The 15,275-nt window shown below is 48.2% G+C and overlaps 1 protein-coding gene across 2 annotated transcripts in view; it reads left to right on the top strand.

The window, feature by feature from the left end:
* LANCL2 (LanC like 2) overlaps positions 1-15,275 on the top strand; it is an 87,663-nt gene that overhangs the window by 37,950 nt on the left and 34,438 nt on the right. For both annotated transcript variants that reach the window (XR_005779037.1, XM_040432389.1), the window contains exon 7: positions 9,776-9,952. Coding sequence is in view for 1 of the 2 variants with exons in the window: in XM_040432389.1 (XP_040288323.1) it covers positions 9,776-9,952 (177 nt within the window). In the remaining variant the exon portion in view is untranslated. The remainder of the gene's footprint in view (positions 1-9,775; positions 9,953-15,275) is intronic.

Genomic DNA, 15,275 nt, shown 5'->3' with positions numbered 1-15,275 from the left:
AAATGTCCGCTGTCCTATTAGTCCACACAAAACCTGTCCTAATCACACAGGAGGACAAGTTACTTCACACTGCGGTAATAAGCTGCCTGATCCTCCTCTCTTACTTGTCAGGGATTATGATCCTGAATACAGATGACAAGATCTTCAGCTGAATCTCTGTAGGAATGGAGTTCATGAAGAGACATGAAGTAAAGACAGGACAGACTGTGGTAATGGAGACTGCATACAAGTGCTGCTGCTCATTAGCCACATCTGCTCATGAACTCCATTCCTACAAAGATTCAGCTGATGACCATATTAAACTGTATTCAGGATCATAACCCCTGACAAGCAGAGCAGAGAGGAGGATGAGGCAGCTCTTTACCTCAGTGTTGTGAAGTAACTTTTCCTCCTGTGTAATTAGGACAGGTTTTGTGTGTACTAATAGGACATCGGCCATTTTGTTTTTCCTAATGATCACTCCCTATACAAAACGAGCCATTATAACTAATGTAAGGTATTTGGGAATATATTTCTAATAAAGTAATATTTAAGTATTTTCATTTTCTTAATTCCTGGAGAACCCCTTTAAAATGTTTGCTATGACATAACTAAGAAATGTTATTCGAGCATTTAACATCTCGCCAACAGGTGCCGCACAGTTTGGCACTTCTCGGCTTAGGCTACTCTCACACTAGCGTTAAAGTTTTCCGGTATTGAGTTCCGTCCTAATGCATTCTGAATGGAAAGCATTCTGTTCAGTATGCATCAGGATGTCTTCTCTTCCGTCCGGAACACTTGCTGGATTGCCGGATTTCCATTGAAATGTATTAATGCCAGATCCGGTACCAAGTGTTCAGGAAATTGCCGCATTGATGGATCCGGTTTTTCGGTCTGCGCATGCGCAGACCTTAAAAAATGTGAAAAAAATATATATACCGGATCCATTTTTCTCGCCTAGCTCAACTCCCTAGGAGGCGTGACACTAAGTGAAAACTGTTAAGCCCCTCCTCCAGCAGCTATACCCTCAGCCTGGAGAGAGAGACTACCAGTTTTTTGCTTAGTGTCCAAGGAGGCAAGACACTCCCTGCTCTGCAGAGCTGTCTTTTATCTTTCATTTTTTTCTATTTTATTTATTTTATGTTATTTTTTTATTTTTTCTATTTTTCACAGGGACAACAGAGACGCCTGGACCTCTCTGTTTCTCCCGGGGTCGCGCTGCGCCAGTGACGGCTATCCGCACTGCTGCCTCCCCCACTGAAGAAAAGGAGGACCAGGGCAGCCCAGCTCCCCTGCATCCCGCCAGGGCAAGGGTTTCCCACACGCCAAGCCCCTCTCCAGCTTCCTGCCACTTCGGTGCCAGTGGCTGAAGGGGCAACCCTGCTGGAGTGGACAGAGGGTGAAGACATCAGGATGGTGAGAGTGGCTGTTCCAGCCCTGCTCCCCACCACCTTCCCTCTCTCTCTCTCCCCACTCCCCCTCCTGCACCCCTCACTATCGGGATGCAAATTGTTCTGGGACTACAGGCTGCCCCCACTCCTTCAGGGGGGGCGATATGCAGGGGGGACGAGGGGACGAACCGGCGGCGTTGGGCAGAATTCTACAATGGTACAAGGGGATAGTGCCCCTTGATCGTGCTTAATTCGTCGCAGGGACTGCAGCGGCGGTCCCAGAATGCGCCGGCAGGCTTGCCTGCTTCGGCACTAGGACCGAGCACCCCTTATATGCCGGCCGGCAGCGCAACGGCCGCTCAGGGATCGCGGCGGCGCACTTCTGCCGGTGCGGTCGGTACCTTGCGCCGCTTACCGCCCCAGTCTCGTGGGATACAGGGGGCAGAAGGGTTGAAATCGGCACCCTCCGGCGCCATTACGGTGCCACAGGCCTTCACTTCCGGCCTTATGTATATATTTAAATCGTGCGCGCGCGAACGATACTGACAGGGGGCGGAGCTTTGCTTCCCGCTCTTCTCTTATCTTGCCTCCCGCTCCTCTCTTATCTCGCCTCCCAATCATCCCAAGTGCCCAGCAATCTCTGCTGCCGCTCCTAACCTGAGGAGGGATCGCGCTTGTGCTCCGGTGCCTGCTGCCTGCGGTTTGCTGTTGGTCTGGTAGGACTGTTAACCCCTTCCTAGTGCCAGCAGCCCCTAGTCTGGAAGGCCATACCATACTTTCTAGCCAACATGTCCGATCCCTCAGGGGCCTCTGGACCCTGGTACCACGCCTGTACCGCCTGTAATGCACCCTTTCCACAGGGGCAATCAGACCCACATTGCGCTCCATGCCAGGTCCCAATACAGGGTCCGCCACTTGTTGTGCCGCCCCGTGTTCTCTTGGATCCTCCTGAATGGGCTAAATCCCTCTCCCTGGCCGTGGAAAGCCTCACTAATGTCGTGGGCCGCCTTGCGAATGATCAGCCTACCACCGAGCCGGATACGCCGCCTGCTGTATCCTCCGGCTCGCTACTTCGGCCGACCCGTCTGAGTCGCTCGCTCCCAGCGACGCCTCCAGGGCCCGGCACCCCCAGAAGCGGTCCAGGGCGGAATGCGTGTCATCCTATGGATGCTTCCCTGTCACCTCCAAGGGTACGGTCTCAGTCGGGCCCCTCCTCCTCACAGGACGTGCCCTCAGAGGGAGAATTAGTGGATTCGAAATGGGATATGGACTCGGCCTTGCCGTCCAAGCTGGCCTCTGCTGTGGGCCATCTCATTACCAGCATTCGTGACACTTTTAAAATTCACGTTGATCCTCCCAGCTCTGACAAGGCCGGTGTGTCGTTTTTACGCCCCCAAGCAGGCGTCCACAGTATTCCCTCTCCATGCCGACTTCTCGTCGGTAGTCTCTAAGGCTTGGTCTCGCCCTGATGCCCGCTTTACCCCCCCTAAGAAGTTGGATATCTGTTATCCCTTCCCGGCGGATTGCATCTCCACTTGGGCGTCTCCGCCTAAGGTTGACCCTCCTGTGGCCCGCTTGTCTGAAAGCACGGCCATTCCTGTGGCGGACGGCTCCTCTCTTCAGTCCGCTGAGGACCGGCGCATGGAATCAATTACTAAGGGCATATTTGCCGCCTCCGGTTCTGCCCTCAGGCCAGTTTTTGCTTCCGCCTGGGCCGGAAAAGCGGTTTCAGAATGGGCCTCACAGCTGGATCAGAAACTTGATTTAGACGTCTCCATTCAGGACCTCCGTGCTTTGGCCCAACTCGTTGTTCAGGCAGGGGAATTTATTTGTGAGGCCTCCCTTGATGCAGGTGCCCTCATGGCACGTTCATCTGCCCTGGCCGTTTCAGCTAGAAGGGAACTTTGGCTAAAGGTTTGGACGACGGATACCACTTCCAAACGGTCTCTTGCTGGCCTTCCTTTCGCAGGTTCTCGCTTATTCAGGACCCGCCTGGATGAAATCATTTCCGAAGCCACGGGGGGGAAGAGCACCCATCTACCCCAGCCTAGGACCAAGAGCGCCATTCGAGGCCGTCCTGGTTTTTCTCGCTTTAGGTCCTCCCGCAGGGCTTCCACTTCTCGATCCGCGTCCGGTCCGTCATCTAATTCTTCCCAAGATAGGCGTAAGAAGCCTTTTTTTTGGACTCAGCCCTCCTGGCGTAAGTCCCAGCCTACTCGCCCTCCCTCGGCCAAGCAGAACCCCGCCTGAAGGTGCACCCAGGGACGACTCCTCCTGTTCAGGGACATCTGGCAGTCGCATGTCTCCGACGCCTGGGCCCTCGAAGTTGTATCTTCCGGGTACAAACTCGAATTCGCGTCCGTCCCCCCAGTTCGCTTTTTTCGCTCCCGTGTCCCGAGGGATCCCCAAAGTGCGGCCGACTTCTCTGAAGCCATTCGCATTCTTCTGGAAAAAGGAGTGATCACTCCTGTTCCTCTAGAGGACCGATTCAGGGGGTTCTATTCGATCCTTTTTGTGGTCCCCAAAAAGGAAGGTTCGGTAAGACCCATATTGGACCTCAAGCGGTTGAACCGTTTCCTCCGTCTACGGCGGTTCCGGATGGAGTCCCTCAGATCAGCGGTGGCCTCTCTGAAAAAAGGGGAGTTTCTGTCATCTATCGATATCCAGGATGCTTACCTACACGTCCCGATCGCTCGATGTCACCAGTGTTTCCTTCGCTTTGAGGAACGGCCATTACCAATTTGTCGCCCTCCCCTTCGGCCTGGCGACTGCTCCTCGGGTGTTCACCAAGGTCCTTGCCCCTGTCCTGGCCTTGCTCCGCTCCAGGGGCGTTTTTCTGCTTCTCTACTTGGACGATCTGCTCATCAAGGCGCCCTCCTTTTCGCTGACGTCCACCAGCGTGAACCTCACGCTGCAAACCTTGGAGCGGTTCGGGTGGATATTCAAACTTCCCAAGTCCTCGCTTATCCCGTCCAGGCAACTCCTCTTTCTGGGGATGCTTCTGGATACAGAAGCGGCGGAGGTTCGGCTCCCACCGGAGAAGCACCTGCTCCTTCACCAGTCGGTTCGGACCCTGCTTCTCCATCGCCGTCCGTCCTTCCGGCTCAGCATGCGGGTATTAGGACAGATGGTGTCCTGTTTCGAAGAGATTCCCTTTGCGCAGTATCACTCCCGCATCTTCCAGACGGCAATTCTATCTGCCTGGGACAAGTCCCAGGAGAGTCTGGATTGGCCCTTCCCCCTCCCCCCCCATGTTCGGTCCTCCCTTCTCTGGTGGTTACGGACTCCCCTCCAGGGAAAATCCTTTCTGCCAATGACCTGGTTGGTGGTTACCACCGATGCCAGTCTGCATGGTTGGGGGGGGGGGTGTTTCCTCCCCAGTCCATTCAGGGCACTTGGTCTCCATCGGAGTCCAAACTGCCGATAAACATTTTGGAACTGAGGGCGATTCTCCTATCTGTGGCGTATATAAATCATCAAGGGGGCACTCGCAGCGCAGCGGCTATGCGGGAGGTGTCTCACATCCTCCACTGGGCGGAGAGTCATGTTCCGGCCCTGTCAGCCATTTACATTCCGGGGGTGGACAACTGGGTGGCGGACTTCCTCAGCTGGACGACGATCGACCCGGGCGAGTGGTCTCTGCACCCCGACGTGTTCGAGTCCATTTGCCTCCGTTGGGGCCGTCCGTACGTGGATCTCATGGCCTCCAGACTCAACCACAAGCTCCCCACCTTCCTGTCCAGGTCCAAGGACCCAAGGGCGTACGGCGCCGACGCGCTCGTTCTTCCATGGACGAAATTCTCCCTCCTCTACATTTTTCCGCCCCTCCCTCTTCTACCACGGGTTCTCCGGAAAATCGCGGCAGAGGGCATGCCTACGGTTCTGATAGCCCCGGATTGGCCTCAACGGCCTTGGTACGCCGACCTAATGCTGCTCCTGGGAGACGCACCTTGGCTGCTTCCTCTAAGAGAAGACCTCCTCTCTCAAGGGCCGATCTTCCACCAGCATTTAGGGTCGCTACGTTTAACGGCATGGCTATTGAGACCGCAGTTTTAACGCGACGGGGGTTTTCTGCGGATGTGGTTTGTACCATGATCCGCGCACGAAAGCCTGTTTTTTTGCGAAACCCTGGATGTTCATCTTCCTAGTTTTTCCCTTCCCACGGTCTTGTCCTTCTTGCAGTCTGGTCTGGACCTGGGTCTGGGTCTCAGTTCGTTAAAGGGTCAGATCTCGGCGCTTTCCATCCTCTTCCAGCGTCCTCTGGCTCCTCTCGGTCCTGTCAAGACCTTTCTCCAGGGAGTCGCTCACTCTGTCCCCCCGTATCGCACTCCCATTTCACCCTGGGACCTTAATGTGGTGCTTGCGGCTCTCCAGTCTGCCCCCCTTCGAGCCCTTGCGGAAGGTTTCTCTTCGCCTTTTGTCCTGCAAGGTCATTTTCCTTGTGGCCATCACGTCCCTTCGGCGGGTGTCTGAATTGGCGGCACTTTCTTGCACGGAACCCCTTTTGGTCTTCCACCAGGATAAGGTGGTTCTCCGTCTGGTTCCTGACTTCCTTCCGAAGGTGGTATCCGCTTTTCACCTCAATGAGGACATCGTCCTCCCTTCCCTTTGTCCGTTCCCTTCTCATCCTCGAGAACGGGAGCTTCACCGCCTGGATGTTGTTAGGGCCCTGAGGATTTACCTGGAAGTCACTGGTCCCTTTCGGCGCACGGACTCTCTCTTTGTGGTTCCGGAAGGTCCGCGCAAGGGGTTGGCGGCGTCCAGGGTGCTTCTTGCCCGCTTCATCAAGATGGCTATTGCTGAAGCTTACCGCGCCAAGGGAAAGGAGACGCCCTTTGGTATTACCGCTCATTCTACCAGAGCGGTTGGTGCCTCTTGGGCTCAGAGGCATCAGGCTTCGGCTGAACAACTGTGTAAGCCACCTGGTCTTCCTTGCACACTTTCACCAAGTTCTACAGGGTGAACACCTATGCTTCGGCGGATGCTGCTTTGGGCTGCCTGGTCTTGCAGGCGGCGGTTTCTTGATGCCTCCGGTGGTTTTCATCTTGGGCTGTGGTCCCTCCCCTCTTGGACTGCTTTTGAACATCCCAAGGTTTCCTGTGTCCCCCAAGGAATTGGGCGAGAAAACGAGATTTTTTTATAACTTACCAGTAAAATCTCTTTCTCGCTCTTCCTTGGGGGACACAGCACCCACCCATTGTTTTGGTTTGCCGTTACGGTTTGGTTGCCCCTGTCAGGTAGTTGACTTGTTTGGTTTTACATGGTTGGCCATTGTCTTTATTTCACTACTTGGGCACGCAACTGGTAGTCTCTCTCTCCAGGCTGAGGGAATAGCTGCTGGAGGAGGGACTTAACAGTTTTCACTTAGTGTCACGCCTCCTAGGGAGTTGAGCTATACCCAAGATTTCCTGTGTCCCCCAAGGAAGAGCGAGAAAGAGATTTTACTGGTAAGTTATACAAAAATCTTTTTTTCCGGATGACACTGGTATTGTAATTCATTTGTCAGCCGGATCCGGAAACAAATGATATCCGTTTGCATATGGATTTCCGGATCTGGCAACGGAACTGCCTGCTGGATTCTTCTAATGCTAGTGTGAAAGTACCATAAGTGTTGCGGCAAGCAGAGTAGACCCAGAGTTAGGTAACTGCTGCCATAAAGACTATAAAATCTTGTCTTAATGGGCAGAAATCAACCAAATCACATCAAAAGAATGAAAGCGCCAGTATGAAATAGGTCAGCAGGTCCTTGGTATTAGCAACAGGAATATATTATCGGAATATACTGTATAGCGGTATATCCAGACGGTGAAAAAGGCAGAGCCTGTTGTTCTCCTTCACATATGTCCATCTTCTGGTGGATTTTATTAAAGTGGCTCACTATGAAGTGATGGTAAGGGGTATAATGTGATATTTTTTTTTTTTTTTTATGTACTGTTCCAGGTTCATACGCAGGTGCATAGCCAAAGGCTCATGGGCCCTGGTGCAAGCGTTCAGCTCAGGCCCCCTCCCCCCCCATTCCCTCAGCGCTGGTGCACCTAGCTTCTCTGCTGCCCAAGGCAAAAATTTTACCCCCCCATGCCAAATTCTCAACCTAACCCCTTACCTCCAGTCCTACTGTTAAAGGGGTTGTCCTCTTTTTACTACTGACAACCTATCCTCAGAATAGGTCATCAATATCAGATTGGAGGGGGTCCCCTGGGACCCCTGCCGATCAGCTGTTTGAAGAGAGGGCAGCGTTCATATAAGAGCTGCTTTCTCTGCTCTGTTCACCTGCTTGCCGCAACATTTGCAGTGATGAGCAGGTAAAAAGAGCTGAGAAGGCAGCGCTCATACGAGAAAAAAAAAGCGGACATACTTGGAAAACATTACATAAAGCGCTACAGAACATACAATACCTCTTACATCCAGTGACTTCTCTTCTCTGATGTAGATATTCTCTTTCCTCTATTTCACCTGTCAGACCAGATGCCATGGTGACTTCTTTCAGCCGCGCCTCGTCTCTGCAGAGTTTAACACAGACATCTTACTTTCCTACTTTTCCATCATCCTCCCACCTTCTCAACGTCCCATCCTGCCCCCCACAATACTGTGTCCGCTGTGTCCCCCAATACCATCCTGCAGAAACAGTCCCCCTGAAAATACTCGTACCACACAGTGCGTCAGTACAAAAACACCCCTTTATATTGTGCGCCAGTACAAAAAAATACCCCCTTCCTTTCAGATCAGACCCCATATAAAACCCTAAATGAGACCCCCCCATCTTAGACTAGACGCCCTTCAGACCTCTGTCAGACCCCAGTTTTAGACCTAAGAACAGACTCCCATGTCAGACCCCGACCCAATATCAGACCTCAGATAAGACCCCCATTAGACCTCCAGACCCCCATTTCAGACCCCATATCAGACCTCAGACCAGACCTCCAGAGCCCCATTACACCTCAGACCAGACCCCCATTAGATCTCCAGACTCCCACTAGACCTCTAAACCCCCATATTAGACCTCCAGACCCCCAATCAGACCTCCATACCCCCATTAGACCTCTCCAGACCCCTGTCAGACCTCCAGACAACTCATTAGACTTCTCCAGAACCCCCCCCCCCCATTAGACCTCTCCAGAACCCCCCCCCATTAGACCTCTCCAGAACCCCCCCCCCATTATACCTCTCCAGACCCCCCCCCATTAGACCTCTCCAGACCTCCCCCATTAGACCTCTCCAGAGCCCCAGTCAGACATCAAGACCCCCTATTAGACCACTCCAGACCCCCCCATTAGACCTCTCCAGACCCCCCCCCATTAGACCTCTCCAGACCCCCCCCATTAGACCTCTCCAGACCCCCCCCCCCCCATTAGACCTCTCCAGACCCCCCTATTAGACCTCTCCAGACCCCCCCCCATTAGACCTCTCCAGACCCCCCCCCCATTAGACCTCTCCAGACCCCCCCCCCCATTAGACCTCTCCAGACCCCCCCCCCCCATTAGACCTCTCCAGACCCCCCCCATTAGACCTCTCCAGACCCCCCCCATTAGACCTCTCCAGACCTCCCCATTAGACCTCTCCAGACCTCCCCCATTAGACCTCTCCAGACCTCCCCCATTAGACCTCTCCAGAGCCCCAGTCAGACCTCAAGACCCCCCATTAGACCCTTCAGACCCCCATATCAGACCTCAGATCAGACTGTAAAATAATAAAGTAACTTACCTCTTCTGCTTCCACTCTCCCTGTCCTGGCTCTCTTCTGTTCTTAGGGCCCGCGCTGCACAGTCACCTAACCTCCTGCAGCGTCAGGTCAGAGTGCGCTCTGTATGTCCTGACGCTGCAGGCAGCAAGGACACAGGAGCACGGGACCTAAGAACAGCAAGAAGGGAGGAGGGGGTAAGTACAGTGCTCACAGTGCTTCACTCCCTCACCTCCTGCATACTAGTGAGTGCTTCCATTATGCACTGCATCTTATAAATGGAAAAGTACACTACCACTGGCAAGGGGGGCCAGGGCCCGGTCGCTACTGTGACCGCTGCAACCCCTATAGTTATGCCAGTGTTCACACATATATTAAAGGGATTGTCTCACTTCAGTAAGTGGCATTTATCATGTAGATAAAGTTAATACAAGGCACTTACTAATGTATTGTTATTGTCCATATTGCTTCCTTTACTGGCTGGATTCATTTTTCCATCACATTATACACTGCTCGTTTCCATGGTTACAGACCACCCTGCAATCCATCAGTGGTGGTAGTGCTTGCACAATATAGGAAAAAGCACTAGCCTATGTGTGCTACCATGGTCCCGGCCACCAGAGAGGCTGACACTTTTTCCTATAATGTGCAAGCACGACCTCCACTAATGAAAGTTTGGGGTTTTTGTTATAACTTTTTTCCTTTATTTTCTTTTATTTTTTTTTTAGCTATTCAAAGAAGATAAGTACTTGAAAGATGCCGTGGAGTGTGGTGATGTTATTTGGCATAGAGGTCTTCTAAGAAAAGGATATAGCATCTGTCATGGAACTTCAGGAAACGGATATGCCTTCTTATCTCTCTATCATCACACTCAAGATAAAAAGTATCTCTACAGAGCCTGCAAGGTAAGGGGAACTGGAAGTGGTGCCATTTAACCACCTCCGGACCGCTGTACGCAGATTCGCGTGTTTTGGGGTGTCTTTTTACATATACCCATGCTGGGTGAGATAAATATCTTGGTCAAATGCCAACTTTGTATAAAAAAATGGGAAAAGTTGTCTTTTGCCAAGATATTTCTCTCACCCAGCATGGGTATATGTAAAAAGACACCCCAAAACACATTCCCCAACTTCTCCTGAATACAGAGATACCAGATGTGTGACACTTTTTTGCAGCCTAGGTGGGCAAAGGGGCCCATATTCCAAAGAGCACCTTTCGGATTTCACAGGTCATTTTTTACAGAATTTGATTTCAAACTCCTTACCACACATTTGGGCCCCTAGAATGCCAGGGCAGTATAAATACCCCACAAGTGACCCCATTTTGGAAAGAAGAGACCCCAAGGTATTCGCTGATGGGCATAGTGAGTTCATGGAAGTTTTTATTTTTTGTCACAAGTTAGTGGAATATGAGACTTTGTATGAAAAAAAAAAAAAAAAAATCATCATTTTCCACTAACTTGTGACAAAAAATAAAAAATTCTAGGAACTTGCCATGCCCCTCACGGAATACCTTGGGGTGTCTTCTTTCCAAAATGGGGTCACTTGTGGGGTAGTTATACTGCCCTGGCATTCTAGGGGCCCAAATGTGTGGTAAGGAGTTTGAAATCAAATTCTGTAAAAAAGGACCTGTGAAATCCGAAAGGTGCTCTTTGGAATATGGGCCCCTTTGCCCACCTAGGCTGCAAAAAAGTGTCACACATCTGGTATCTCCATACTCAGGAGAAGTTGGGGAATGTGTTTTGGGGTGTCATTTTACATATACCCATGCTGGGTGAGAGAAATATCTTGGCAAAAGACAACTTTTCCCATTTTTTTTATACAAAGTTGGCATTTGACCAAGATATTTATCTCACCCAGCATGGGTATATGTAAAAAGACACCCCAAAACACATTCCTCAACTTCTCCTGAATACAGAGATACCAGATGTGTGACACTTTTTTGCAGCCTAGGTGGGCAAAGGGGCCCATATTCCAAAGAGCACCTTTCGGATTTCACTGGTCATTTTTTACAGAATTTGATTTCAAACTCCTTACCACACATTTGGGCCCCTAGAATGCCAGGGCAGTATAACTACCCCACAAGTGACCCCATTTTGGAAAGAAGAGACCCCAAGGTATTTCGTGATGGGCATAGTGAGTTCATAGAAGTTTTTATTTTTTGTCACAAGTTAGTGGAATATGAGACTTTGTAAGAAAAATAAAAATAAAAATCATCATTTTCCGCTAACTTGTGACAAAAAATAAAAAGTTCTATGAACTCACTATGCCCATCAGCGAATACCTTAGGGTGTGTACTTTCCGAAATGGGGTCATTTGTGGGGTGTTTGTACTGTCTGGGCATTGTAGAACCTCAGGAAACATGACAGGTGCTCAGAAAGTCAGAGCTGCTTCAAAAAGCGGAAATTCACATTTTTGTACCATAGTTTGTAAACGCTATAACTTTTACCCAAACCATTTTTTTTTTATCAAAGACATGTAGAACAATAAATTTAGAGCAAAATTTATATATGGATCTCGTTTTTTTTGCAAAATTTTACAACTGAAAGTGAAAAATGTCATTTTTTTGCAAAAAAATCGTTAAATTTCGATTAATAACAAAAAAAGTAAAAATGTCAGCAGCAATGAAATACCACCAAATGAAAGCTCTATTAGTGAGAAGAAAAGGAGGTAAAATTCATTTGGGTGGTAAGTTGCATGACCGAGCAATAAATGGTGAAAGTAGTGTAGTGCTGAAGTGTAAAAAGTGGCCTGGTCTTTCAGGGTGTTTTAAGCACTGGGGGCTGAGGTGGTTAATAATTTCCTAGTACAGTTGCAAGGAAAAGTATGTGAACCCTTTGGAATGATATGGATTTCTGCACAAATTGGTCATAAAATGTGATCTGATCTTCATCTAAGTCACAACAATAGACAATCACAGTCTGCTTAACCCCTTCAACCCCGGGCCTGTTTTCACCTTCCTGCCCAGGCCATTTTTTGCAAATCTGACCAGTGTCACTTTATGTGGTAATAACTTTAAAACGCTTTTACTTATACAGGCCATTCTGAAATTGTTTTCTCGTCACATATCGTACTTCATGACAGTGGTAAAAATTACAAAAAAATAAAAATCATTTTTATTCATTAAAAAAAATACAAAATTTACCAATTTTTTTAAAAAATTTCCAAATTTCAATTTCTCTACTTTTATAATAGATAGTAATACCTCCAAAAATAGTAATTACTTTACATTCCCCATATGTCTACTTTACTTTATGTTTGGATCATTTTGAAAATGAAATTTTATTTTTTGGGGACGTTAGAAGACTTAGAAGTTTGGAAGCAAATCTTGAAATTTTTCGTAAAATTTCCAAAACCCACTTTTTAAGGACCAGTTCAGGTCGGAAGTCACTTTGTGAGGCTTACATAATAGAAACCACCCAAAAATTACCCCATTTTAGAAACTACACCCTCAAGGTATATAAAACTGATTTTACAAACTTTGTTAACCCTTTAGGTGTTCCACAAGAATTAATAGAAAATGGAGATGAAATTTCAGAATTTCACTTTTTTGGCAGATTTTACATTTTAATCAATTTTTTTCCAATAGCACAGCAAGGGTTAACAGCCAAATAAAACTCAATATTTATTACCCTGATTCTGCGGTTTACAGAAACACCCCACATGTGATTGTAAACTGCTGTACGGGCACTCGGCACCCGTAGAAGGCAGTTCCCGATGCCGTGCAAGACTCGATGCGATCACTCACCCAACACAAACCCCTTCTATGTCGCGGTCAGCGCGGACCACGGCATAGAAGGGGTTAATCCACCGGCATCAGCTTTTACAGCAGGGGCCCGGCTACCACGGACTGCCGGACCCCTGCAGTGATCGCACGCTCACCGCTCAGGTGCCCGCGCGATCACTATGATGTACTATTACGTCAAATTGCGGGAACGCAGTGGTTCCCATGACGTAGTACGACATCATAGATCGGGAAGGGGTTAAACTAATAACACACAAAGAATTAAATGTTACCATGTTTTTATTGAACACACCATGTAAACATTCACAGTGCAGGTGGAAAAAGTATGTGAACCCTTGGATTTAATAACTGGTTGAACCTCCTTTGGCAGCAATAACTTTAACCAAGCGTTTCCTGTAGTTGCAGATCAGACGTGCACAATGGTCAGGAGTAATTCTTGACCATTCCTCTTTACAGAACTGTTTCAGTTCATCAATATTCTTGGGATGTCTGGTTTGAATCGCTTTCTTGAGGTCATGCCACAGCATCTCAATCGAGTTGAGGTCAGGACTCTGACTGGGCCACTCCAGAAGGCGTATTTTCTTCTGTTTAAGCTATTCTGTTGTTGGTTTACTTCTATGCTTTGGGTCGTTGTCCTGTTGCAACACCCATCTTCTGTTGAGCTTCAGCTGGTGGACAGATGGCCTTAAGTTCTCCTGCAAAATGTCTTGATAAACTTGGGAATTAATTTTTCCTTCGATGATGGCAATCTGTCCAGGCCCTGACGCAGCAAAGCAGCCCCAAACTATGATGCCTTCACCACCATACTTCACAGTTGGGATGAGGTTTTGATGTTGGTGTTCTGTGCCTCTTTTTCTCCACACATAGTGTTGTGTGTTTCTTCCAAACAACTCAACTTTGGTTTCATCTGTCCATAGAATATTTTGCCAGTACTAGGGCTGAAACGATTACTCGATTAAATCGAGTAATTCGACACAAAAAAATCCTCGATGCAAATTTTTTGCATCAAAGATTCGTTTGTGTCATGTGACCACAGAGCGGGAGTGAAGCGCTTGCTATTACTCCCGCTCCGTGGTCTCCTGCTGCGCTTGGAATACTCACCTTTCCAGCAGGGGGCCTCCGGACACTTCACAGCACTGGGGGGAACTGATGCACTTGGGCTGATAGCACAGTGGGGAACGAAGGGTGTTGGGGACTAATGGCAGGGGGTCTGATGAGTTTTTATAAAGGAAAACAGTCTATTAATAATTTTTTTTCTTATTAGATTACTCGATGAATCGTAAAAAATTATCGATGGAATACTCGATTACTAAAATAATCGTTTACTGCAGCCCTAGCCAGTACTGCTGTGGAACATCCAGGTGCTATTGTGCAAACTGTAAACGTGCAGCAATGTTTTTTTTGGACAGCAGTGGCTTCCTCTGTGGTATCCTCCCATGAAATCCATTCTTGTTTAGTGTTTTATGTATCGTAGATTAGCTAACAGGGATGTTAGCATATGCCAGAGACTTTTATAAGTGTTTAGCTGACACTCTAGGATTCTTCTTTACCTCATTGAGCAGTCTGCGCTGTGCTCTTGCAGTCATCTTTACAGGACGGCCACTCCTAGGGAGAGTAGCAGCAGTGCTGAACTTTCTCCATTTATAGACCATTTGTCTTACCGTGGACTGATGAACAGCAAGGCTTTTGGAGATACTTTTATAACCCTTTCCAGCTTTATGCAAGTCAACAATTCTTAATCGTAGGTCTTCTGAGAGCTCTTTTGTGCGAGGCATCAGTCACACCAGGCAATGCTTCTTGTGAAAAGCAAACCCAGAACTGGTGTGTGTTTTTTTTATAGGGCAGGGCAGCTATAACCAACACCTCCAATCTCATCTCATTGATTGGACTCCAGTTGGCTGACACCTCACTCCAATTAGCTCTTGGAGATGTCATTAGTCTAGGGGTTCACATATGCACTGTGAATGTTTACATGGTGTGTTCAATAAAAACATGGTAACATTTAATTCTTTGTGTGTTACTAGTTTAAGCAGACTGTGATTGTCTATTGTTGTGACTTAGATGAAGATCAGATCACATTTTATGACCAATTTGTTCAGAAATCCATATCATTCCAAAGGGTTCACATACTTTTTCTTGCAACTGTATATACAATGGCCTCTGTTCACTGGACAGAGGCCAAAATAGTGTCTTTTGAGCCTCAGTAACCTTTTTTCTGTGTAGGAAAGCAGAGCAGATATTGCTTTTCTATACAGCTAGCCAAAATAAATATACTGCGCAGCCTACTTTTATTTATTTATTTTTATATATTGCCCGACATATGCAGCCAATTTCTTTCTTTCTTTTTTTTAATCAAATCTTTTTTATTGACAAGAATAATATTACAAAGTCACACAAAATATAGAATGTCATTATGTAATAAACCATTAAAGTACAATCAACCTTTGCAATTTCCTCGTCATTTTACAATTGAATGAACTGATG

This window comes from Bufo bufo, chromosome 5, assembly GCF_905171765.1.
Source record: "Bufo bufo chromosome 5, aBufBuf1.1, whole genome shotgun sequence".
NCBI lineage: Eukaryota > Metazoa > Chordata > Amphibia > Anura > Bufonidae > Bufo > Bufo bufo.
This window is presented reverse-complemented; position numbering and strand designations above follow the sequence as displayed.